At 47.2% G+C, this 25,877-nt stretch overlaps 1 protein-coding gene across 7 annotated transcripts in view; it reads right to left on the bottom strand.

The window, feature by feature from the left end:
- The window catches only part of AK1 (adenylate kinase 1), an 83,255-nt gene that overhangs the window by 12,626 nt on the left and 44,752 nt on the right, over window positions 1-25,877 (bottom strand). For 3 of the 7 annotated variants that reach the window (XM_048512240.1, XM_048512241.1, XM_048512245.1), the window contains 2 exons: window positions 7,986-8,028; window positions 1,038-1,073 (listed from right to left, as the gene is read on the bottom strand). In XM_048512240.1, the coding sequence (XP_048368197.1) occupies window positions 1,038-1,073; window positions 7,986-8,028 (79 nt within the window). Of the gene's footprint in view, window positions 1-1,037; window positions 1,074-1,297; window positions 1,423-7,985; window positions 8,029-8,337; window positions 8,362-8,607; window positions 8,872-25,654; window positions 25,792-25,877 lie in introns of those variants that run through there. The other 4 variants (XM_048512244.1, XM_048512247.1, XM_048512246.1 and 1 more) reach the window with 4 other exon arrangements.

The raw sequence follows: 25,877 nt of genomic DNA, 5'->3' as shown, positions 1-25,877 counted from the left end.
ACATGCAGGGACTTGCACTGGAGGCTAAGAGCAGGCTGGCCCTGCTTTCGGCCCGGGTGTGAAGATGGAGGAAGAGGGAGCCAATTAGTTTTTTCTACACTAAAACCTCAGCATACAGGTTAAATTGCCGGGTTGACACTTTGCGATAAATAACTGGGGTTTGGGTTGCAATTTGGGCCCTCGGTCTTAAAAAGGTTTGCCATCACTGGACTAGGACAAGGGTTCAAGGTACCAGAAAAGAGATTTCACCCAAACATTAGGAAGATCTTCCTGATAGTAAGAGCTGTTCAACAGCGGAATATGCTGCCTTGGAGGGCGGTGGAGTCTCCTCCTTTGGAGGGTTTTAAACAGAGGCTGAATGATCATATGTCAGGAGTGCTTTGATTGTGCCTTCCTGCATGGCAGGAGGTTGGACTCGATGGCCCTTGTGGTCTCTTCCAACTCTATGATTCTATCCTCATGGAACCCAATTTTTATGTGCCTTTTTAACTAACAGGGACTGAGTATTTTTTTTTATTCAAAAAGTAATCAGAAGCATTATAAAAAGTAATCAGAAGCTGTCCGGGCCCTGCGGGACCTTGGTGAGTTCTGCAGGGCCTGTAAGATGGAGCTATTCCACCGGGCCTTTGAGGGGGCTGGCCGCGGTTTTACCGCCCCCCACTGAAACTGTGGCCGCCTGTATTCCATTTTGGTTGGGCCCTGACTCCATCTTGGGTCCTGCCTACCCCCTACCCCTTTTCGGCCTTCAGATCGGGCGCCTGTTTTTTAAACAACCTTTGTTGTTGTTGTTTTAATCTATATTTATTGTTAGTAACTGCCGCTTAAGTTTTTAATGGGTCCAAGTTTTGTGTTGTACTGATTGCTGTCCTAGAGAACAGCCATATTGTAAGCTGCCTCGAGCTCTTCGGGGGTGAGGCGGCCTACAAATTTAACAAATAAAATAATAAAATAAAATAAAATAAAATAAAATAAAATAAATCTTCTAGTGGTGCAAGCAAACAAAAAAGCCCAAGGTTGAAAACCAGACTTTTGCTTACCTACGACAAAGATGATTTTGTGGTTCTTCAATTTATCTGCAGAAAGGAAAAAAGAAAGCGGGTTAGCTGTAGAGGAACAGAATCCCTGGGTTGTTTACTGGATTTCCCAGAAGGGATGAAAACATTAAGCTGCCTTTCCCATTGAGGAAGAAGGACGCACCCCTCCCTCCCCGAAATAAATTATTTGCTACTTCGAAGCACTGTTAACAAAAGTATAATCCAGACCGGGAGGTCCTGAACACACGAGGCCAGACACAAACCTTTGCCGGCCTTAATGGTGGAGTCATCCACGCAGGAGCAGCGCGCGCCCATCTCTCCAAAGTCTCCAACTCATTCACTCTCCTCCGATCCCTAGTTATTTGCTCAGCGCATTTTCGCTGTGCAAGTCTCTGCCCTCTCCGCTTTCCACAGCTGGCGCCTGGCTAGGCTAGGCCTTGCGGTCAGGGCTCAACATAGGTTGCCACGGAGACGGTCGCTAAGCGGCAGCAGAGGCCAGACCTCAACTGTTTCCTAGAACATCTGGGAGGTCAAGGTTCCAACCTCAGGGCAGGCAAGCATTGACAACTCTGGGTCGGGAAATATTCGGGAGATTTTGGGGGTGGAGAGGATAGAGTTTGGGGAAGGGAGGACCTCAATAGTCCATAGAGTTCCCCTTCCAAACCAGCCATTTCTTCCAGGTGAGATGATCTCTGTCACCTGGAGATCAGTTGTAATCCCAGGAGATCTCCAGCAACCACGTGAAGGCTGGAGCAAAGGCCTGGAAGGATTTCCAAGCTGCTAGCCTCAGATACAGAATTCAAATTTGGCTCAGAGGATCCCTTGCAACACAAGTAGGACTTCTTGCTTTGAAACCTTATTTGCCTTTAATATTTCTGTATCGATCCCCCCACAGACAATAACAGCATATTTCCCTAAAATGAATGGGAAGTCTCTGGCTGAATCTGCTAGGCAAAGGTCTCCTGCAGCCTCTTGTTTACAGGTGCCAACTTGTCTATAGGTGCTCTGTGCTTTAATAGCTCCCTGAGATTGCAAATGCCTTAGCAGATCAGGTGCTCGGGAGCAGCAGCAGCCGCAGAAGGCCATTGCTTTCCCATCCTGCACGTGAGCTCCCAAAGGCACCTTGTGGGCCACTGCGAGTAGCAGAGAGCTGGACTAGATGGACTCTGGTCTGATCCAGCAGGCTAGTTCTTATGTTCTTAGAAGGAGAAAACAAAAGGTTAGCTTTTTTCCAATCCCATTGTCGGGCTTGTCAAATTAGAAATATTGGTTTTCTGCTCACACCTCTGCAAGGTTTCCTTCATCTCACAAAGCTTTGGAAAGGATGCATTCTCCGTGCTCAGACACGACCAACAGGCAGGTCTTGAGGCATAGCTGAAAGGGAGGCCCCTCTTGCTGTTAATTCAGGATGGAAGACTCATGAACCAGCAATCCCATAACACCTTGAATTCTACAGGTCTAAATATAGAAGGTCCGGGACAGAAACCAGGGCACCAAGTCCCCCTGGAAGTAGAGTGGTCAGAACCGGACTGGGAAAGCCCCGGAGACAGGGCCAGAGCGAGGGGGAACTGCGCCCTGCCACGCCCCCACGCCACCTCCACGCCCTTACACCGGCGCATGGCTGGTGCGCCACGCACCCCCCTACCCCCTTGGCACTACGCGTCTGCCTGGAGATATTTGGGTGGAGCATGGGGAAGAAAGGGACCTTTGTGGGGTACGATGCCACAGAGTCTATTCTCCAAAGCATCTATTTTCTCCAAGATAACTGATCTCTGTAGCCAAGAGATGAGCTGTAATTCCAGGAGGGCCCAGGGCCCATCCCTAGCGCAGGGAAGGAGAATCCCAAAATTTTAGCAGCCCAGCTCATCATTTCTGTAGCAATGGAAAGCCGGGAATTAAATGGCAAGTTAATTCACTCTTTTATTTTTTTTAAAGCGTGCTTCTTAACAATCTGCCCCCTAAAGACTGCACTCTTTACACAGGCTTAGCAGTGGCTTCAGATGTTTATGGACTACAATTCCCATCAGCCCCTGTCAGCCCCTGTCAGGGGCTGATGGGAATTGTAGTCCATAAACATCTGGAGTGCCATAGGTTGGCCACCCCTACACTAGGGATTCAAACTTTATGGAGGGCCACGCACTGACCTATTGCAATCACGTAATATCAAATGTGTAAGCAAGGCATGGTTCTTCAGCACCCTTTCATGTCATCACTACAGACCATGTGCAGAGTGTTTTTTTCCTCCCCAAGTCCTTTTACTGAAATCCAAAGCTTCATTTTTATTTATCTATTTATCTATTTATCTATTTATCTATTTATCTTTATCTCTCTCTCTCTCTCTCTCTCTCTCTCTCTACCTATCTATTTATTTATTTATAAATAAATTTATTTATTATTATATTATTTATTTATTTATGGGTTTTGTATACCGCCCTACCCCCGAAGGGCTCTGGGCGGGGCACAACATAATTTCCTCTTACAGCATATACAAACAAAACCCTATTAAAATTAAAACACAGCGGTAAAATTAACAAAGATGGCGTCACGCAATAAACCCCAATTAAAACCCTCCCAAAGAGAGGGGAAGCAGAACGAAAAAGTGGGTCCCATAGATAGTAAAGGGAACTCCGAACCGGAGGAATAAAAGATTTTGAAACAAATCTCAGCCTAGGAATTTAGCCTTGATTCCCAGGGCTCAACCACAGCTTACGTGAAATGGAAACGGAAGTGTCTCTGACCATGTGTAGAATGCACTTGTTTCTACACTCCAGACCCGTTATCACAACCCCTGCAGCTTCGAGTTGCTGCAAGGGAAACTGCCTGCTTGAGTTGGCATCCAACCAAATCAGCCTGGGTGCCGACACGCGGTGGCAGTGGGGACGTCCGGGGCAGCTTGTCCCAGGCATTGTCCCATTGCCGTCTCGTGTCGGGGGCAGGGCTGGGCGGATTGGGGGTCGGAGGGGCGCGCAGGCAGCTCATGGCCCAGGCGCAGTTCCCCCTCCCTTCGTCGCTGCCTGGGTGGGACCACTTGTGTGATTCACTCACTATAAAAATGATTCAGCTCAAAAAGGGACAATAGCGTCCCCTGCCGTGCCCAAATCCTGGCCAGATTCTGCAGACTGTCTTACCCTGAGACCAAGCGTACTTATTTCACATCTATTTATAGCAAAATGCATGCAATTTTCTTGTAGCCCATGCATGAAAGTCCATGGAAACTTCCACAAATCAGAATAGATGGAAACCTAATGACAGTGAAGCAGAGAAGCTAAAAATAAAGCTGGGCCTTTTTGGAACGGCCTGCAGCCCAGCGGTTCGGCGCTGAAAGATCTCCTGATTGCAGCTTTCTAGAATTACACCACTGAGCAGACACTGGCTCCTCTGGGAAACGGTGCACTTTGGGAAACGGTTGGTGTGTCTGCCTGACAGCTTTGTATGTTTCTGTCTCAATGCCAGTGTATGCAGAGAGGAGTCACAAAGACTTGGCAGCAGGATGTGGTGGCTGGAGCTCAGCTCTAAAGCCCATGCTTTGAATTCAGAATAGTACGTCCAATCCCTGATATAAGAACATCAGAAAGAGCCAGCTGGATCAGACCAGAGTGCATCTAGTCCAGCACTCTGCTACTCGCAGTGGCCCACCAGATGCCTTGGGGAGCTCACATGCAGGATTTGGAAAGCAACGGCCTTCTGCTGCTGCTGCTCCTGAGCACCTGGTCTGCTAAGGCATTTGCAATCTCAGATCAAGGAGGATCCAGATTGGTAGCCAGAGATCGACTCCTCCTCCATAAATCTGCCCAAGCCCCTTTTAAAGCTATCCAGGTTAGTGGCCATCACCACCTCCTGTGGCAGCATATTCCAAACACCAATCACACGTTGCATGAAGAAATGTTTATTTTTGTTAGTCCTAATTCTTCCCCCCAGCATTTTCAATGTATGCCCCCTGGTTTTAGTATTGTGAGAAAGAGAGAAAAATGTCTCTCTGACAACATTTTCTACCCCACACATAATTTCAATCATATCTTCCCTCAGACGTTTCCTCTCCAAACTAAAGAGTCCCAAACGCTGCAGCCTCTCCTCATAAGGAAGGTGCTCCAATCCCTCAATCATCCTCGTTGCCCTTCTCTGCAATATCTCCAGATGAAAAGACTTCAAGAGCCACTTGCAGAAACACCCAAGAGAGCTTTGTCAATCAAACTTGTCTGATGCCTAGGATTGCCAGGCAGTGGCTGACACTCAGTAAAAGACTAGGATGGGTGGGGACATAGGGGACAAACATCACAACAATGCAGAGACATCACTTCTGGAGTGAAGCCAGAAGTGACATCATCACATTAGTGCAATGCTCTAAGATTCGCCCCAAACTCTATGGTTTCACCATAGAGTGTTGGCTGAATCCTTGAGCATTGCACTGACACAATAACATCACTTGTCACGACATCCCCATCGATGCTGATTTTTTTCAACTTTTTCCCCTTACCACCATACCAAGCTGCGGGGAGCTGTCATGCTAATGATGCTGAAATTCCGCAACTGGAGTTCCGTAACTAGAAATACTGGCAAGTCTTCAGTTCCAAAGGGTTGCCAGTAAGGAGCCCAGATATCGGTTTGGACATAATACAAAGGAAACAGAAGTTGACCTTTCCCTGCTCTTACAAAAATGCCACTTTCCTGATCAACAACGGCCAGTCTGGGCTGCTCTTCACTAGGGAAAAAAGACTGCTCTTCACTAGGGAAAAAAGACTGTGCATACACCTGTCTTTTTCCCCTGAATTTGAACTAAGAGCAGCCCACGGCAGAGTCCATTTGATTTTGGTTTAAGTGTACATTAGGCTTTCAACCTATTCCTTATTCAGCATTAATAGGGATATACCAATCGAATAATACAATATTCATTTAATTAAGTGAATTATAGACAATATACTCAATCGTACAATGCTGTACAATTTATTTATTCATTGATTAGATTTTTAGACTGCCTTCCCCTCTGTCCTTCTGCATTTCATGGACTGTGATTATTTTTGCCGGCCTCCTACATAAAATGGCAGGGGAACTACTTGTTACATCTGAAGACGTGGCCAGCAGTCCCCAAAAGTATCTGCTGGAACAAAATGTTAGTCTTCAAAGTGCCGCAAGACTCCCATGGTTTTTGTCACAACAGACTGACACGGCCAATCCGCTGGATTTGTGCGTGTTCTATTTTTTAAATGATGGAAAGAGTGGGCTGGTTAATGTTTTCGCCCAGAAATGAATCTAGGTACGCACAGTACTGTTCAGGATCTTCCAAGTCTGCAGAAAAGTCCAGCAAACATTAAACACTGCGGTCACTCGAGTAATTTATGTGTCCCTTTTGTAGTTAATTCAGGATGGAAGACTCATGAACCAACAATCCCATAACCAGAGGCGCACCATGGATAAATGGCACCTGGAGACAAATTGTCTCCAGGATGCCCCCCAGGCTCTGCCCCACCGCTACCCCGGCTCCGCCCCCTGATGCCCCCAGGCTCCACCCCCCACTGACCTTGACCCCACCCATGTCGCCATGGACATGGGCACGGTCTAGGGTGCCCACCTCCCCTCCCCCTGCAGTCTGACTGCAGCCTGCAGTCTCTTCTGACTGGGGAAGGGAGGGAGGAAGGAAGGGAGGGAGGGGGGAGTCCAGGGGGGTTGAGGGTTCTTGGAGGCAGCAGGAAGTCCTGCTGCCTCATTGTTTTTGCCTTGACTGGCTTGTGGATGATAGGTTGAGGGCAGGCCAGCTTGCAAGCGACTAGAAGCAGCAGGACTTCCCTGGTCACGTGGGGGGAGCCAATTTTGTGCCCCGTGACCAAAGCAATCTTCAGGGGACAAAGAGTATCCCTTGTCCCTAGGTAGATACTCCACTGCCCATAACACCTTGAGTTCTGCAGGTCTAAATACAGAAGGTCCAGGACAGAAATTAGGGCACCAAGTCCCTCCTGGGAGTGGCCAGAACCAGACTGGGAAAGTCCTGGAGATATTAGGGTGGAGCATGGGGAATAAAGGGACCTTTGTGGGGTACACTGCCACCGAGTCTATCCCCCAAAGCATCTATTTTCTCCAAGAGAACTGATCTCTATATTCTAGAGGTGAGCTGTAATTCCAGGAGGACCCAGAATCAAAACACTGGTAGGATCGGCCCTGTGGCCCCATGCATGCAAATATGCCCTCTACCGCTGAGGTCAAGGGGTAAAACATGCAGAACATAATTAGTTATAAAACTAAATTTAGTTTAACAAATCTGAATTTTTTAAAAAAACGTTCAACAGCAGCTGCATGAAGGAGGGATTCGTTAGTTAGAATCACTGCATGCCGTGGTGGCGAACCTTTGGCACTCCAGATGTTATGGACTACAATTCCCATCAGCCCCTGCCAGCACAGCCAATTGGCCCTAACCCTAACACACACCCCCCCCGGCCCCCATGGTTTCCCATTAGAAGTCATACACACACAAACTGCAGTCAGGGTGGGAAGACAGGTACCTCCACAGTATTTCTATCAAGGAAACAGAATAAAGGGGAAATGGTTCATGCCTCCCGTTCTCTCACTGACATAGCACCAATCACCCTGGCTGCATTCGTAGGCCAAATTATGGTTCTCCTGTACAGAAGAAGACTAGAGTTTGATTTATACCCCCCCCCCTCCTCTCCTGTAAGGAGACTCAACGGGGCTTACAAACTCCTTGCCCTTCCCCCCTCACAACAAACACCCTGTGAGGTAGGTGGGGCTGAGAGAGCTCAGAAGAACTGTGACTAGCCCAAGGTCACCCAGCTGGCGTGTGTTGGGAGTGCACAGGCTAATCTGAATTTCCCAGATACGCCTCCACAGCATAAGCGGCAGAGCAGGGAATCAAACCCGGTTCCTCCAGATTAGAGTACACCTGCTCTTAACCACCACACCACTGCTGCTCCATTTTGACCCCAAGACTGATAAGCGGCTTACCTGCAGACATCTTGAGGAAATCTGAGCTGGAAAACTCCTCAGCCTAGAAACAAAACAGAAACTTAGTTAGACTGAAGCCTCAAGAAGCCTCATAAAGCCTCCAGATGAAGAACTGGGGAAAGAGCATGGATTTAGATTCCTAAATTGCTCCAATGTCTTCTTTCAGGGCTGGGGGGGGAAAATATTTTAAACGGTTTAAATTTCCATCCCAGTGTTTCCAAAACCTCAACAGCTTCCCCCCTTCTTAAAAGTATTGCTAAGTGGCGAACTGTGCCTGTTCCTTCGAAATATATTAAGCGGGGAAAGAGGGGGAAGAAATTCAGCCTCCATGTGAGGGAGAAAAGTATCTTGCCTCACTGGATTATCCATAAACACATCCGCCCATGGTGTGGCAGTAACAATTAGTAACTAGGTTTCTGCTTCAAATGAAGAGGTGACCCAAATCTCCTTGCTTCTCCTCCAACGTGGGCCGGCTGCCTCAATGCTACAGCAGTTTAAGTGGTATGGGGAGAGAACAGCAGCGATTCTTTCCTCACCCCACACGCACACACTTTAGCACGGTACGTCCAATCTAATTGCCTCTAAATGCACACACTCAGATTGGCAATGCAAACAAACACACCCCAGGTCCAGCTACAGCGTCCAAGTAGAAAACACAGAGCTGTGCAAACAGGTCTACGAAACGACAATCCAACAGGGGAAAAGCCGGTGCCTCGCAAAGCGGTTCCTGTAGCAACGAATGCTGCCTATCGCTTTTGTCTGAGGAACCGCAGCCAATTGTCTGGAGGTGACGAGAAGCACAAACTGAACCCGGAGAGGCAGTCGTGAAAAATTCCCCGTGGGCAGAAATCAGAGCAAGAAAAACCCTGTTGGATAATCTTCTTTGCTTCTGCTATCCCCGGGCCTCTTTTTCCTCAATCTGCAGGCAGCCGCCTCCGAAGCCGTCTTGCGACGCTGCCTGGGTGAAAGGTTGATAATGCATATTGAATGGAGTCATTATAGCTTGGATTACGCTGTCGGTTCAGATCCTCAGCGGTGACTTCTTGGGGATTATCAATACTCACCTGGCATGCATCTAGTAAATCCAGTTAAGGCAACGGTTCCCTTCAGAGAGGTACACTTTGTTTCCTTTGTACGTCTACTTCTGCCCAGCTCTTTTGCTCCACGCTGGCTCCTGTAGGGAGAGGGTTTTTTCCCCAGCATCCATACGACACCATCAGGCATTCGTGCACCTTCCAGATTCCCCCCCACCCGCCCCGTCCCAATGCTCTCTTGTTTTGCTGCAATCTTTCCTAAACCTGTTTTGGGAGAATCTTCCCCAAAAGAGTGCCACCCAGGCATGTTCGCACAGTCCCTTGTGGCTGCCATCTGGCATCCCCAGAAGGTTTTTTCAGGTGGTTGTTTTTTTTAAAAAATGGGCAATTGACACATCCCTATAGTGTTAAAGAAGAGGAAGAAGAAGAAGAAGAAGAAGAAGAAGAAGAAGAAGAAGAAGAAGAAGAAGAAGAAGAAGAAGAAGAAGAAGAAGAGGAGGAGGAGGAGGAAGAAGAGGAGGAGGAGGAGGAAGAGGAGGAAGAGGAAGAAGAAGAAGAAGAAGAAGAAGAAGAAGAAGAAGAAGAAGAAGAAGAAGAGGAGGAGGAGGAGGAGGAAGAAGAGGAGGAGGAGGAGGAAGAAGAAGAAGAAGAGGAGGAGGAGGAAGAAGAGGAAGAAGAAGAAGAAGAAGAAGAAGAAGAAGAAGAAGAAGAAGAAGAAGAAGAAGAAGAAGAAGAAGAGGAGGAGGAGGAGGAGGAGGAGGAGTTTGGATTTATATCCCCACTTTCTCTCCTGTTGGAGACTCAAAGGGGCTTACAGTCTCCTTGCCCTCCCCCCCACAACAAACACCCTGTGAGGTGGGTGGGGCTGAGAGAGCTCCGAGAATCTGTGACTAGCCAAAGGTCACCCAGCTGGCGTGTGTGGGAGTGTACAGGCTAATCTGAATTCCCCAGATAAGCCTCCACAGCTCAGGTGGCAGAGCGGAGAATCAAACCCGGTTCCTCCAGATTAGATACACGAGCTCTTAACCTCCAGCGCAATAGCACTTAAAAAACCAAAACCAAAAGCCCTCTGGTGCCATAGGAAACCGTGGAGAAAACCATCACGTTGACATTGATTCTGCTGCAGAGGTCTCTGTATTCACAGCAACAGAGAGAGCCAGACTGAGAGCCTTCATGCATGAAAGCATCTTCAGATTAAACAATTTATATACAGGGCAATTGTAGGGTGAAACAACACTGGAGATTGTCAGTCCCTACCAATGCGCCTTACAAAAATAGCCAGTGTGGGCTAGGCTAATTCTCCAGTGCATTCCGCACAGGTTGCAGCCATTATAAAGGAATCCAGTTTTCCCCCATTCGCATGTGTGACATTTATGTATTCAGGAAGCAATGAGAGTCCATGGAAATAATCCGGGTTGCTTTCGCGCCTTCACGTGGAGACGGTTCTCTTTTTTAATATTTCCTGCAACACATGCGTAGCTGCGCAGGCGTACAGAAATGAACCCCGTGCCCTGTTTACATAGTTCTCTCTCCTAACCACTACCCTGCACTGTGGGACAAAGTCAAGAGGTACTTCACTGCCTTCCCAACATCACGTTTAGTAGAGCAGGGATTCAGTCCAGTCACCCAGTTTCTTGTGAAGCAGAAAAACAGGCTAAATGTGGGCATCTAAGACTTCTTCTTAAATCCCTGCAGCCTGGTGTTGAGAAGCTGATATCCCTGCCCCAAGCACATTCATCCCATTAAAACTGTGAAGAGGTCATGGGTGAGATGCACACATACCCTTTCATGCTGCTAAAACAGCTCAGTAAATTGGTTTACTATCACTAGCTCATGTTTTATTTGTGAAATACACGTGGTGTTTGCAATGCTGGAAGTTGTCTTGAATTTGCAATAGACCTAATACCAAGAAAGAGGTGTGTGTGGGGGGGGGGGGTGAGGCAGGAGGGGGACTAGAGAGGTGGCTTGGGAGCCAAGGGGGCGGCAGCCTGAAAAGATTTGGGAACCACTGCTCTAGCAGAACATTCCTGTCTGTGTGGAGAAGGGATAATTGAGTCGTCTTATTTGACTGGAAGACTTACAGCCACATTAGGGAAGGTCTCATTCCTACAGTCTCTCGTTCCAGGAAAACTCTCCTTTCGATTATGCTAAAAGGTAGGAACAAGGAGAACCGTTATAGTGTAGCGTAGGGGTGGCCAACCTACGGTGCTCCAGATGTTCATGGACTACAATTCCCATCAGCCTCTGCCAGCATGGCAAATTGGGCCAATTTGGCAGGGGTTGATGAAGTGGTGGGATTCAAATAATTTAACAACTGGTTCCAATGGTGGGATTCAAATAATTTAACAACTGGTTCCAATGGTGGGATTCAAATAATTTAACAACTGGTTCCAATGGTGGGATTCAAATAATTTAACAACTGGTTCCAATGGTGGGATTCAAATAATTTAACAACTGGTTGTTAACAAGCACCATTTTAACAACCGGTTCTGCCGAAGTGGTGTGAACCTGCTGAATCCCACCACTGGGTTGATGGGAATTGTAGTCCATGAACATCTGGAACACCATAGGTTGGCCACCCCTGGTGTAGTCAAATTTGGTTGGAGACTGATTAAAATTAGGAAAAGCTGTGTAGTCAATTGTAATTTTGGAAGGATATATATGAGATTTTTATTATATATTACGAGTTTTTTTAAATGCTGGTGCAATGCTTTGTATTATTTTAGCATTATTTTATGATGTTACTTTTATACATAAATAAGCATCATGATGATGATGATGATGATGAGGAGGAGGAGGAGGAGGAGGAGGAGGAGGAGGAGGAGGAGGAGGAGGAGGAGGAGGAGGAGGAGGAGGAGGAGGAGGAGGAGGATGATGATGATGATGATGATGATGATGGGGACAATGAAGAAGAAGAATTTGTAATCCCAGGAAAACTCCAGGAGCCATTTGGAGACTGCTAAACTGACTTCTAAGACCATTACCTTCAAATGATTTAGAAAAACTCCACTCTGTTTAAGATTGCACTGTAAAGTCTCCAAAAGCATGCAGTAAAGGCAGCAGAATTCCTAAGGTTATCAAAAGGACTGCACAACTTGTGCTCCAGCAAGAAAATCTGAATCCCAACAAAAACCATCTGAAGAAGGGAGTTTAGACTCTCAACAGCTCATACCCCAACAAATCTTGTTGGTCTCTAAAGGGCTAACGGACTTGGCTACCTTGTTGTTCTACTGCTGGCCAGTACGGCCACCTCTCTGAATTTATCCCCTTCAGAAAAAACTGCCTGCAAAAGAAAAGCAGCATATCAGTTAGCAAGGACAAGGATCTCCCTGCCTGATATGCTACTTTTCTACTTGCAAGGATTTTCTTTAAAAATGTTTGCTGTGGTACTACAGACAAAAGTGTTGTATTTGAGAGACCACCTCTGCAAGAAACAGACCGACTGTCTGACCTTTGGCAGATCACTAACAGCGAAATCCTATGCAGAGTTGCATCAGACTAAGTTCATTGAAAGCAATAAGCTTGGAGTAACTCCAATTAGGACTGTACTGCACTGCTAACATCTGCCTCCAAGGGGGAACAAATGACTGCCTACCACATGGCTATTCCTTTGGAATTATTCCCAGAATGGTGCTGGGGGTGAATGCAATAAAATATTAGACATTCCTATGCAATGAACGCAGGCATCTCCAACTCATGTAAGGCCTTTCTTTCTTTCTTTCTTTCTTTCTTTCTTTCTTTCTTTCTTTCTTTCTTTCTTTCTTTCTTTCTTTCTTTCTTTCTTTCTTTCTTTCTTTCTTTCTTTCTTTCTTTCTTTCTTTCTTTCTTCTATCCATCCGTCTGTCCGTCCGTCCGTCCATCTGTCATCTTCCTTCCTTCCTTCCTTCCTTCCTTCCTTCCTTCCTTCCTTCCTTCCTTCCTTCCTTCCTTCCTTCCTTCCTTCCTTCCTTCCTTCCTTCCTTCCTTCCTTCCTTCCTTCCTTCCTTCCTTCCTTCCCTTATACTGGTATCTATCTATCTGTCTGTCTGTCTGTCCGTCCGTCCGTCCGTCTGTCCGTCTGTCCGTCTGTCCGTCCGTCTGTCATCTGTCTGTCGTCTGTCTGTCTGTCATCTTCCTTCCTTCCTTCCTTCCTTCCTTCCTTCCTTCCTTCCTTCCTTCCTTCCTTCCTTCCTTCCTTCCTTCCTTCCTTCCTTCCTTCCTTCCTTCCTTCCTTCCTTCCTTCCTTCCTTCCTTCCCTCCCTTATACTGGTATCTATCTATCTGTCTATCTGTCTGTCCGTCTGTCCGTCTGTCCGTCTGTCCGTCTGTCCGTCTGTCCGTCCGTCATCTGTCTGTCGTCTGTCTGTCTGTCATCTTCCTTCCTTCCTTCCTTCCTTCCTTCCTTCCTTCCTTCCTTCCTTCCTTCCTTCCTTCCTTCCTTCCTTCCTTCCTTCCTTCCTTCCTTCCTTCCTTCCTTCCTTCCTTCCTTCCTTCCTTCCTTCCTTCCTTCCTTCCCCTCTACTGGTATCTATCGATCTATCGATCTATCATCTCCTAATGAAGGATCCCTCCCCTTCCGCCTCAGCCTGGTTTGAAAATAACAGCAGAAGGCTCAGGAAGAACTGCAAGAAGATGCATCCCTAAAATAGAGCTGCAGCTCCTTGCAAAGTCTGGGCTCCGCAGAGGGAATTTTGCAGTCTGGTGCTCTGATTGGAGAGGGAAGGAAAGAGATCCAGTTACACTCCCCTCCGGCCACACCTAATAAGGCCAGAGGGTCCTGAGATTTCGCTTGCTTCTGAGTTCTAAGTATGGCGCAGCCATAAATATTGCAGAGGTCAAATCTACACCTTTGCAGGGGGAACAGAGCAAGCATTGTGGAGCAATGCTCTCCCGCCAGCTGCTTCCACATGGAGGAAACTCTCTGCTTTGGCGTTCAAACCATAGCATGCCTACTTTTTTTTAAAGCAAACATACAACGTCCTATAAATAAATGTGCTCTAACTGTCCTTTCCCTGTCCATGGTGTGCTCTTCCCTATGCCTGCTTTTCTGTGATCTTTTTGGGACCAGTAAAGTCCAATTACACTGTCACACCATTCGGATGGGAACAGTGGCATACCTGCCTAAGGACAGGGGGTACCCTATGTCCCCGGGTGCCCCCCATTTGGTCACGTGGAGGGGCGCCACCATTTCAGGCCCGTTTGTGTGTTTTTAAATTTTTTAGTGTTTTTACGTTTCGGCCTGCAGGGGGCGCATTTTTAAGGCTAGTGGCACCAAACTTTCAGGGTACCATCCAGAGACTGTCCTGATGATACCTCCCAAGTTTGGTGATGTTTGGTTCAGGGGGAGCAAAGTTATGGACCCCCAAAGGGGGTGCCCCCATTCCCATTGTTTTCAATGGGAGCTAACAGGGGATGGGGGCTACCCATTTGTTTGGTAAATGTTTTGCTGGGGGTGATTTGTGAGAGATTTACATGCTTAACACCCACTTGCACTGGCTTGGAGTTGTTTCTCAGGCTAACAACCTACCTCATAGGGTTGTTGTGATTAGGAAATTAGGAAAAGAGTTGGTGGGGAGAGAGCCATGTATGTTTTGCTGGGAGTGGGAGGTGTTTTGTGAGCTGGTGCAAAAAATCATTGTTTGTTCATGGTGGGGGAGGGTGGCCGCCCATTCGCGGGGCGGGGGGGGGCGCCAAACTCAGGTTTTGTCCCCAGGCGCCAGTTTACCTAGGTACGCCCTTGGATGGGAAGCATGAAGTATTTTCAAAAGTCCCCCACTCTCCCCCCCACACACACACACTGGTACAACTTCCCTTCCGTCAGCCCCTTTGAAGCCACTGTTTTCAACACTGTGCCACCGGAAGTCTTTTCAGGAATTGCTATAGCTCTATAATGACATAGCAATTAACAGTTGTTAGCGAAAGCACTCACAACTTTCTGGTGGTGGAGGAGGATGCAGATAAAATGACAGCAGGCGGAAGAAGCTGGGTAGAAAATGACACGGGGAAGCTCCATTGCCAATGTGCCAACACACACTTCTACATTTGCAGTGGAGCTGCAAGAGTGTCCACCAACCCATACAATATGATGAAAAAAATACAAAAGTATCCTATACTGCATCAGTCATTGTGCAGGTTAACAAGGGCTGCGTCGCATGCTGGGGTCCCTGTCCTTGCGGCCACAAGTGAGCTACAAGCGGACCAACGATCCAAAAGAAGGAAATATAGTGTGCAAGAAAATTGTGCTACCATGGCCTGTTACTACAACTCAGAGCCAGAAAAAGAGAGGATACTTGAAGCGGATGTACAAACTGTGGAAACAGCAATACCTGGAATCGAATATCTCAGAGCAAAGACTGGCAGATCTAAGGCGATTTATCATACGGAATAAAGTTGTTTACAGACAGGATGGGAAGAAATCCAGAAAAACTGTGAAAAGAAATCAACTGTAACCCCAGAAGAAAGAACAGTACATGCTCCAGAAAAAATCAGGAGACATAACGGTAGAACTGCCTGATGAAAATGCAAGTACAGGAGAGGAAATAATAGTGCAACCACCAGAGAAAGTCCCCATGGAAACAACTGATGGTCTGACTGAAAGACAAAAAGAACTAAGGGAAAATATAGTCCAGCATGCACAATCAAACGAGGAAAGACAACGGCTGCCAGCACGGAAAATGGTGCCTAAAAAAGACTTGGCATCCATAGTGAGGGATGTGAACAAGGCACCAATGACAATTGAAATAACTTCCATCAAACAAACCAATCAGCTAGTGTACAGTACGGCTGTAGTGGTCACACGAGAACTGGGCATTGAAACACCTAAACCCAAGATAAATCGACCCTCAAAACCAAAGTGGAACATTTGACTGGAACAGAAGACCAAAAAACTAAGATCAGATGCCAGTAACCTAAAAAATATGAAGGAACAACAATTAAAGAATGGCAACATCACGAAAGAACTAATTAGAAGGTACTGGCCAGACACAATTGAAGAAGTGCTGGAGATCACCAAACAACAAATAACAGCTGTAGAAAGAAAAATTGAAAAATATGAAGCAAGAATCATCTAGTACAGACAAAATCAGCAATTTCGATCATGCCAACGGCAATTCTACCAAAGTCTGAACACAAATATCAATCTCGAAAGTGCGCACACACACACACACACACACACACACACACACACACACACACACACACACACACACACACAGAGAGAGAGAGAGAGAGAGAGAGAGAGAGAGAGAGAGAGAGAGAGAGAATAGCAACTCTTCAGCTTTGGAAAGATCTGTGGGAAAATGAGAAAGATGAATGAAAGATTTTGGATGAAAGATTTTGAGAAAGGTGTTGGCAAAAACAAACAAACGCAAGAACAGGAAATAACAACTGATATGATTAAAAAAATCGAGTCAGCCTGACGTCACCTGGACATGATAAACTGCATGGCTTCTGGCTCAAATGCCTGACCTGTTTATAGCCAACAATGCTGAAGCAATTTAGTGAAACCACTTAAAATGATGAAATGGATGAATGGCTAATGATTGGGAAGACAAACTTGATTTAGAAAGATCCAGCCAAACACCTGGAAACTGCAGGCCCATAACATGTCTTGCCACAGTGTTCAAACTGCTCACCAGCATAGTAGAAGACAACATCATGGACTACTTGGAAGCCTATAACATCCTGCCAGTGGAGCAAAAAGGGAACAAAAGGAAGAGCAGGGGTAAAAAAGGTCAATTCTCGGTAGACAAAATGATAATGGAGAATTGCAAGAATTGAAGAATGAATTTTCATATAGTCTGGATCGATTACAAGAAGGCATTCGACTCAGGAGCAGTAGTGGCGTAGGAGGTTAAGAGCTCGTGTATCTAATCTGGAGGAACCGGCTTTGATTCCCAGCTCTGCCGCGTGAGCTGTGGAGGCTTATCTGGGGAATTCACACGCTCGCTGGGTGACCTTGGGCTAGTCACAGCTTCTTGGAGCTCTCTCAACCCCACCTACCTCACAGGGTGTTTGTTGTGAGGGGGGAAGGGCAAGGAGATTGTAAGCCTTTGAGTCTCCTGCAGGAGAGAAAGGGGGAATATAAATCCAAACTCTTCTTCTTCTTCACTGCCCCATATTTGGATCGTGAAATGCTTGGAAATAATTGGTGTCAGCAAAAACATACGAATATTAACTGAAAAAGTAATGAGACAGTGGAGAACTGACTTGACAGTCAAAATTGAAAGCTATGGAACAATCAACATCAAGCGAGGAATTTTTCCAGGTTATTCACTATCACCCTTACTGTTTAACATTGCCATGATCCCACTAACAGTAAGGTTGGGATATCGAATGGCCAAAGACACAGAAAAAAAAAATCTCCCATTTGCTGTACATGGATGATTTGCAGCTCTACAGGAAATCCGACACAGAAATCCAGTCGCTGGCAAACACAGTTCAACTATTTCGATGGAGTTTGGCCTGGAAAAGGGTGCCAGTGTGGCTATAAAGGGGGGCAAGATCACTGAGAGTGACAGCATAGAAATGCCTGATGGCCAACTAATCAAGTGCAACCAAGAAGAAGCCTATAAAATACCGGGGCATTTTGCAGCTGGATAACATCAAGCACGGGCAAGTGAAGACTGTAGTCAGCACTGGATGCACCCAGAGTATCAGGAAATATTGAAATCCAAGTTAAATGGCATCAACACCTGGGTCACACACCCAACACCAGGTATACTGCAGGAATCATAAACTGGACACGGGCTGATTTGGAAGAATTGGATAGAAAAATTCAAAAGTTCATGAGAATGCACCTATGCCCTACGCCCACGTAGTGATACTGATAGACTATACCTTCCCCGGAGATCTGGTGGCAGAGGGTTACTGCAAGTAAAACAAACAGTGGAAGGAGACATATGTACTGGCTGATTATGTGAATGAAAGTCAAGAACAGGCATTGATTGAAATGAAAAATAGACATTTACTGAAAGCCCGGAGAACCAAACAGGAATACGAAAAAAATGTGATTAAAATGAGGACTGAAAGCTGGTGCAACAAAGCATTGCATGTCCACTTTCTGGAGAAGATCAAGGACAAAGTGGACAACGAAAATACCTGGCTGTGGTTAGTAACTGGAACTCTGAAAAAGGAAACCGGATAACTGATATTAGCCACTCAAGAGCAGACTGTTAGGACAAATATGATCAAGGCCAAAAACAAAAAATCCTCAGATGATGCAAAGTGAAGATCATGCAAGGAAGCTGATAAAACTGTAGATCGTGTAAAAAGATCACCCAGACTGAGTACAAACAGAGGCACAACTCAGTGACCAAGATGATCCACTGCAATTTATGCAAGAATTACAACATTAGGACAGCTAAAAACTGGTGAGAACATTGTCCAGAGAAAGTCACAGAAAAAGAGAAAGTCAACATCCTGCGGGACTTTCGAATCCAAACAGACAAGGTGTTGGCACATAATACACCAGACATCACAGTGATCAGAGTCAAGAAAGTGACCATCATCGACACAGCAATACCTGGTGACAGCAGGGTCATTGAAAAAGAATATGAGAAGGTCACTAAATACTACAATTTGAAAATAGAGATACAGTGACTATGGCACAAACCAGCTGAGGTCCTCCCAGTAGTAATCGGCACCCTGAGCACCATTCTCAAAAAACCTGGGCAGAACTCGAAACATCTTCAAATTGAAAAAATCAACATCTGTCCGATTCAGAAGGCAGCCCTGCTGGGATCCGCATGAATACTATGCCACAGTTGATAGTTCCATGGGAATGTCAACTCAATGCATGGCAGCTGTGAAAAAGGCAAACTCTATGTTGGGGCTAATTAGGAAAGGAATTGAGAATAAAACTGCAAAGATTGTCATGCCCTTATATAAAGCCGTGGTGCGACCGCACTTGGAGTACTGTGTTCAGTTCTGGTCGCCACATCTCAAAAAGGATATTGAAGAGATAGAAAAAGTGCAGAGAAGGACAACGAGGATGATTGAGGGACTGGAGCACCTTCCTTATGAGGAGCGGCGGCACCGCTGGCGACGCTTTAGCTTGGAGAGGAGACGCCTGAGGGGATATGATTGAAGTCTATAAAATTATGCATGGGGTAGAAAATGTTGACAGAGAGAAATTTTTCTCTCTTTCTCACAATACTAGAACCAGGGGGCATACATTGAAAATGCTGGGGGGAAGAATTAGAACTAATAAAAGGAAACACTTCTTCACGCAACGTGTGATTGGTGTTTGGAATATGCTGCCACAGGAGGTGGTGATGGCCACTAACCTGGATAGCTTTAAAAGGGGCTTGGACAGATTTATGGAGGAGAAGTCGATTTATGGCTACCAATCTTGATCCTCTTGATCTGAGATTGCAAATGCCTTAGCAGACCAGGTGATCGGGAGCAACAGCCGCAGAAGGCCATTGCGTTCACATCCTGCATGTGAGCTCCCAAAGGCACCTGGTGGGCCACTGCGAGTAGCAGAAAGCTGGACTAGATGGACTCTGGTCTGATCCAGCTGGCTTGTTCTTATGTTCTTATGTTCTTATGCCGATACACAGGGACGTAGCTGCAATGGGGACATCTGGGGAGGCTCGCTCCGGGCACCACCATTGAAGTCACGTGTCGGGGCGGGGGCAGGGCGTGTCAGGGTGGGAACGGGTGCACGGGCAGTTCATGCCCCAGGCGCAGTTTCCCCTCCCTTTGTCACTGCCAATACATTATAAAATTTTAGAAAGCCTTAGAGAGCATTCTCAACTAAAACTGCATTGCAGTTTTAAACCTTACCACTAGACTGGATTCACATGCTCTATTGCTCTCTCGTTCTGTGTGAGAAATAAGGGGAGAGAGAAACAAACCACAGCCAAAACTAAATGGGATTCAAAAAACTATGCTCTCCCAATGGTTTTACAATTAGGTGAATAGAGTAAGGTGACCAGACGTCCCGCTTTTGGCGGGACAGTCCCGCCTTAAACCAATCTGTCCCGCGTCCCGCCGGGTTTTTAATTGTCCTGATTTTGCCTTCTGGGGTGCTCCCCTTTTCCCACCCTGTCACAGGGCGAGAAACAGGGGAGCGCCCCAAAAGGCAGTGCGCTCCTGCGGCTGAGCGCATGCGCACGCCCCCCATCCCGGTTTAACAAGGTGACAATCTGGTCACCTTAGAATAGAGCTATGCGTAGGTATTCCTATGTTGATTTAAAAAGTAGTTCTCAGAGAAGGGGCATTTCATCCTTCTCTCTATTCCATTCTGCCAATCTAAATGGCCCTCCGACATACATTGAATGAAAATGCCTCTTTTCTAACAGGCACCGTTGTTTAAAATGTAGATGACTATGCCTTATTTGCTCTGATCACACCACTGTGGATTCTTGAAGGGTCGCCCGTATACGGTTAACCCAACCTGTTGAGGACATTTTGTACCCCCAAAATATGACAATCTACTGGATTCACCTTTGGAAGGGCAGGGGGAAGATGTCAGTTCAGGGAATCCTTTTCATGTAGGCCACAAGCCTGCCTTCTCTCCTGGTCAAGTCCAGCTATGCTGGGGTGATCTTGCTGACTTCATACACTGTTCAGATCTCACAATGGCCCTTGGTAATTCAGTGACTAGTCTTCACGGATGACAGGGCAGGGTCTTTTTCTGTATTGGCCCCATTAACTCTACTTCCGGTGGCTTTCAGAAGCTGTTGAGTGAATGAAGCGGCCCTATACTGAAGCAGACATTTGACCACTCTACCTCAGAATTATTTGTACTTATTCATGTACTTCACTTATAGCCCATCTTTCTTGCTCAGACTCAAGGAGGGTTACAAAATACAATTTAAAAAAGAAACTGACTAGACAGCATAAGCAGTGATGGCAAACCTTTTTAAGACCAAGTGCCCAAATTGCAACCCAAACCCCAGTTATTTATCGCAAAGTGCCAACCCGGCAATTTAACCTGTATGCTGAGGTTTTAGTTTAGAAAAAACTAACTGGCTCCCTCTTCCTCCACCCCACCGGCTCGAGCAGGGGCCAGCCTGCTCTAGCCTCCAGTAAGTCCTGCATGTACCGCTCTGTGCCTTTCTAGCATCTCTGCCTCCTCTGCGCCCCCCCACCCCTCAGGTAGCAGCCACCCGGAGCACAGGCACCAGGCCCGCCAGCCGTGTCCTCCCTGCTCACCGTGGTGCGCGCATGCTGTGCTCAGTGGCCCAGGCCAGCCTAGATGTGTGTATGTGGGGGGTGATTTTCTGCCCCCCACATGTCGAACTCTGTGTGTGCGTGCCCTCCAAGTGCCACCTCTGGCACCCGTTCCATAGGTTCGCCATCACTGGCATAAGACATCCAATCGACTATGCAGTGGGACTAGGATTATAGAAAGGGGAAACAGTGCAAACAAACAAACCTGTCAGAGGAACAACATCCCATAATGCAGAAGGTGGGTGGCAAAGGCAGAAGACAGTGGCTAGCAGCAGCTTTCAAAGGCCTTTCCCAAGACTTTGCAATGCCGGGGATATTGACTGATTAATTTATGGCCCCTTTTTTTCCCTCAGTGGGGACCCAAAACAGCTGACAACATTGTTCTCTCTTCCTCCATTTTACCCTCCCAACAACTCTGTGAGATCTCTGGGGCTGTCCTATCAGCCCCTGAGCAAGCTTCCACACAGAAGTGGGAATTTGAACCCGGCTCTCCTACATCCTACTCCAGAACTCTAACCACTGCACCATGAACACATTCTAAAGATAGAATCCAGAAACTGAACCGGGAAGGGGGGAATACACGAAGCTACCTTATCCTGGGATAGACCACAGATTTACCAAGGGTCGAATCCCCACTACCGTCTTAGCCAGGTTTCAGAACACAAACTAACCAGGTTTGAGGTTGTTTGTGTTCTGAAACCTGGCTAAGACGGTAGTGGGGATTCGACCGGGGAGGTCGTCCCTCAAACCTGATTAGTTTGTGTTCTGAAACCTGGCTAAGACAGTAGTGGGGATTCGACCAAGGTGAGTTTTGTCTGCTCTGACTGGCATCGGCTCGCTAGCGTTTCAGGCAGAGAACTTCAAGTGCATTTTGCATCCCCAAAATATGATAATGTACCAGATCCACCTTTGGAGGCAGGTGCTCTGCCACTTACCTACAGATCCTCCCTTCCGGACTACATCTGCAACCCTCCATATACATGGAGAAGGAATTCACATTTTGATACCTTTACTACAACAACCCTGAAATACCGAAAGCCCAGTATTATTACCTCCCCATATGACATGGAAAGAATCCTAAAGGTGAGGATCAGGCACTCTGCACGTACCTAGAGCCACTCTTGTCTTTATTATTATTTCCATGAACTTCAGTGTCCAAACCAGGATGCCAAATTTGTCTCTCGCCATTATATTAAACACATAGAGAAATGCTTGGCCATCTAATGTGACTATGGCCCCTTCCAGACACGCAAAATAATGCATTTTCAAACCACTTTCACAACTGTTCGCAAGTGGATTTTGCTATTCTGCACAGCTTCAAAGAGCACCGAAAGCAGTTTGAAAGTGCATTATTCTGCATGTGCGGAATGAGCCTAAGTGAAGGAAATATGCATTCACTTATCTAAATTATAAACCTAGAAGGGGGCTTTCATCAAGCCACCTGTTCTCTGCCTCAGTCTCCCTACCTGCAATATGGGGAGAATAATGGCCTACCTTAGAGGGCTGTTTTGGGGATTACTTTGAACACTGAAGGCGCAATGTAAATGCTCAGCATTAGAAGGATACAGTGACGCCCTCTAGAAATCTAGAACATGGTACCTAGAACTGTTCCAAAAGCCCTGGCTGATTGTGTATGAGGAACATGCTTGACTGTTCCTAAAAAGGGGGCCCCCGAAGTGGCCATCAAAACAATTCAGCTGGGGTTTGGTAAACATACTGCCTAGGACACCACAATTCCTTGAAAAACATTTCAAATGGGTACACTGAACTTGGGATGTGGCCATAACAGATAACAACATCAGGACATAGAAGTAGGTGGTCCCTTCCTATTTTATGGTTCCAGCCCACATGAGACAGAACATTTTTGTGTTATTAGCACTCTTCACATAAGACAGTTGCAGAAGGTAGTAGTCTTGGTTGGCAGCAGAACAGTCATCTTCGAGTCAGGTAGCATCTCAGACACCAATAAGATTTTGTGGGTATTAACTTGTGAGAGTCAAAGCTCCGGTATCTGATGAAGAGCGCTTTGACTCTGGGAAGCTTATATTAAAAAAACCCTGATGGTTTCTAAGGTACTATTGGACTCAAATCTAGCTCCCTAGAACAGTGGTTCTCAACCTTCCTAATGCCGCAACCCTTTAATACAGGCCCTTTCCCCACTTACCTTAAGCCCCACGCTACTCTCCTCAAGTAGCGCGGGGTCCCGGGGCACTCCCCACTACAGGGGCAGCGACAGCGCAGCCGCCCAGCCGCTGCCGCTCTCGCGCCCCCTTAGTGTGCGGCATCCCTGGCGCTCCTCAAAACGGCGCCTTTTGATGACCCCGCGCAGAGCGTCGTGGGGACGCCTCGGCGCATGCCAGAGATGCCGTGCGCTGAGAGCAGCACGCAGCAAAGGGTGGTCAAAGGTAAGTGGGGAAAGGGCCACAGTTCCTCACGTTGTGGTGACCCCCAACCATAACATTGGTATATATAAAATATAAAAAGACTGTTTTCCAATGGTCTTAGGCGACCCCTGTGAAAGGGTCGTTTGACCCCCAAAGGGGTCGTGACCCCCAGGTTGAGAACCGCTGCCCTAGAATGATTTCCCAGCAACCAGCTCAGCTGGATTGCATGTCTGCAGCTGAGAGAGCAATCCTGGTTTTACATGTACATACAGGCGACGTTCAGATGTCACAATGTGGCCTTGTGCCCGTGCTCCTCGCTTTCCCTTTCCTTGTACGTTAGAAACTAACTCCACTGACCCAGATTGTTCAAACAGAGATGTGGAGTCCAATGGAAGTTAATTCCCACCTCCACAATCACTACATGAGGTTCATGGGGAGAAGCCTAGTTAAAATTCATGCATGCGCCTGCACATCAGAGGAAACTGGAGTTCTTTTTCTAATTAGGATTCTCTTGGTGAAATGGGAGGGGGGAAGGGGCATGCACGTCCAGCATCAAGTCAGTTTCGTGTATGTCCCAGTTTACGGGTAACTTGCTGCTAGCTCAGAAGAAGAGGAGGAGGAGGAGGAGGAGGAGGAGGAGGAGGAGGAGGAGGAGGAGGAGGAGTTTGACTCAAAGGAGCTTACAATCTCCTTTCCCTTCCACCCCTCCCCACAACAAACACCCTGTGAGATGGGTGGGACTGAGAGAGTTCGGAAGAACTGCGACTAGCCCAAGGTCACCCAGCTGGCATGTGCTGGAGTGCACAAGCTAATCTGGTTCACCAGATAAGCCTCCACGGCTCAAGCGGCAGAGTGGGGAATCAAATCCGGTTCTCCAAATTAGAGTGCGCCTGCTCTTAACCACTACACCGCTCTGGCTCTGAATGCAACAGAACACACACACGACATGTATTCATGCACTTAGAACAGTAAAGTTGCTTTCTTTGCTATGCATGCGCACACGCTCTGCTTGAAATTCAGTAGTGGTGGGTGGGGACCGGGGGGGAGGGGGAGAATAAGCACTTCCCAAGCCTTCTACTTCTCCTTCCAAACATATCCTAACCTGGCACTTTTCAAGGGCAGCCAACAGAAAACTTGCAACAAAATGGGCATTTCAGTCAATTGGAACCAGTAAATTGGAACTCTTTCCCCTCTGGACGAGGAGCAAAGCCAATCACAATCCCAGCCAGGCTGAAAAACAAAGGAATGTGCTTCATCAGAGTCTCCTACTGGCTGCCTGTGCAGATGGGCCCCCTGTGACTCCTCTAAACTCCATAAACTACGAGTGGGTGGGGAAATGAGTGGGCTCGCACATGCAAAGGAATGAGATGGTAGAATGGGCCGTACCTCTCCAGACTGCAGGTGGAGTACCGCCATATGTTAAGACTGCCTGCAAGAAGAAAACCAGCAGAGCAAGCAAAGGGACAGGGTAGAGCAGTCCTCCCTGCCTTGCTAGTTTTCCTTTTGCAAGGAGGGCTCTTTTTTAATGCGAAGGATCGTTCAAATCCACCACCACCTGCAGCCTGAGGTCCGTTCTACCACCTGCGTGTGTGAAACATCAAAAGACATCTGTTGAAGGTCAGTGACATTGTGTAGGTCAGGAGCTTCCGGAAGAGCTAAAATGATGGAATTTGTTACTTGCATGCATCCAAGATTGCTGGGACAGCCTGGAGAAGGGACGTCTTTAGGTACAGACACCCGACGCACACAAAGTATGTGACTTGACATCTCAATGCAAAGGATTAAACACACAAACCCGTGTTGAGCGACTGCGTTATTCCCCGCGCCCTTCCTTACGCTAAGCGCACAGAGACAGCTGGCCTGCAAAACAAACACACACACACAGCCTAGCTGAACTCGTGCGTGGCTGCCGAATCCCCAGCCAAATAGCACAATGGAATTGTGTTTTCATCCATTTTCCACCGGGTAGCCGTCCGAATGGAAACAAGCAGACAAAATTTAAAAAACGGCACCATCTCCTAATGCAGCCCGAGAGCTTTCCTCTGCAGATCGGTCCTGACAAAACATCACCTTCAAGGATGCTGCAGCTTACCTCTCAACGCTGGAATGGAGGGGGGACTCAGGGGGTTGCTTCTCTCCAGCAAACTGCCCTGCATGTCTTTCTTGGCTATTTTTACCGCTCTATATACTGTTGTCAGACGCACAGCATGCTGGGAAGGGGGGGTGGGAATTCTCCCTGCCTGGCTGGGTAGCTGGCGAAGGACACCCGACTCCTGAGGACGTGAGCAGCATAGCAATACTTTGGGGGGCAGCTG

The sequence above is a fragment of the Sphaerodactylus townsendi genome, linkage group LG12, assembly GCF_021028975.2.
Source record: "Sphaerodactylus townsendi isolate TG3544 linkage group LG12, MPM_Stown_v2.3, whole genome shotgun sequence".
Lineage (NCBI taxonomy): Eukaryota > Metazoa > Chordata > Lepidosauria > Squamata > Sphaerodactylidae > Sphaerodactylus > Sphaerodactylus townsendi.
The sequence above is the reverse complement of the archived record's forward strand: the minus strand, read 5'-3'. Positions and strand labels throughout refer to the sequence as shown.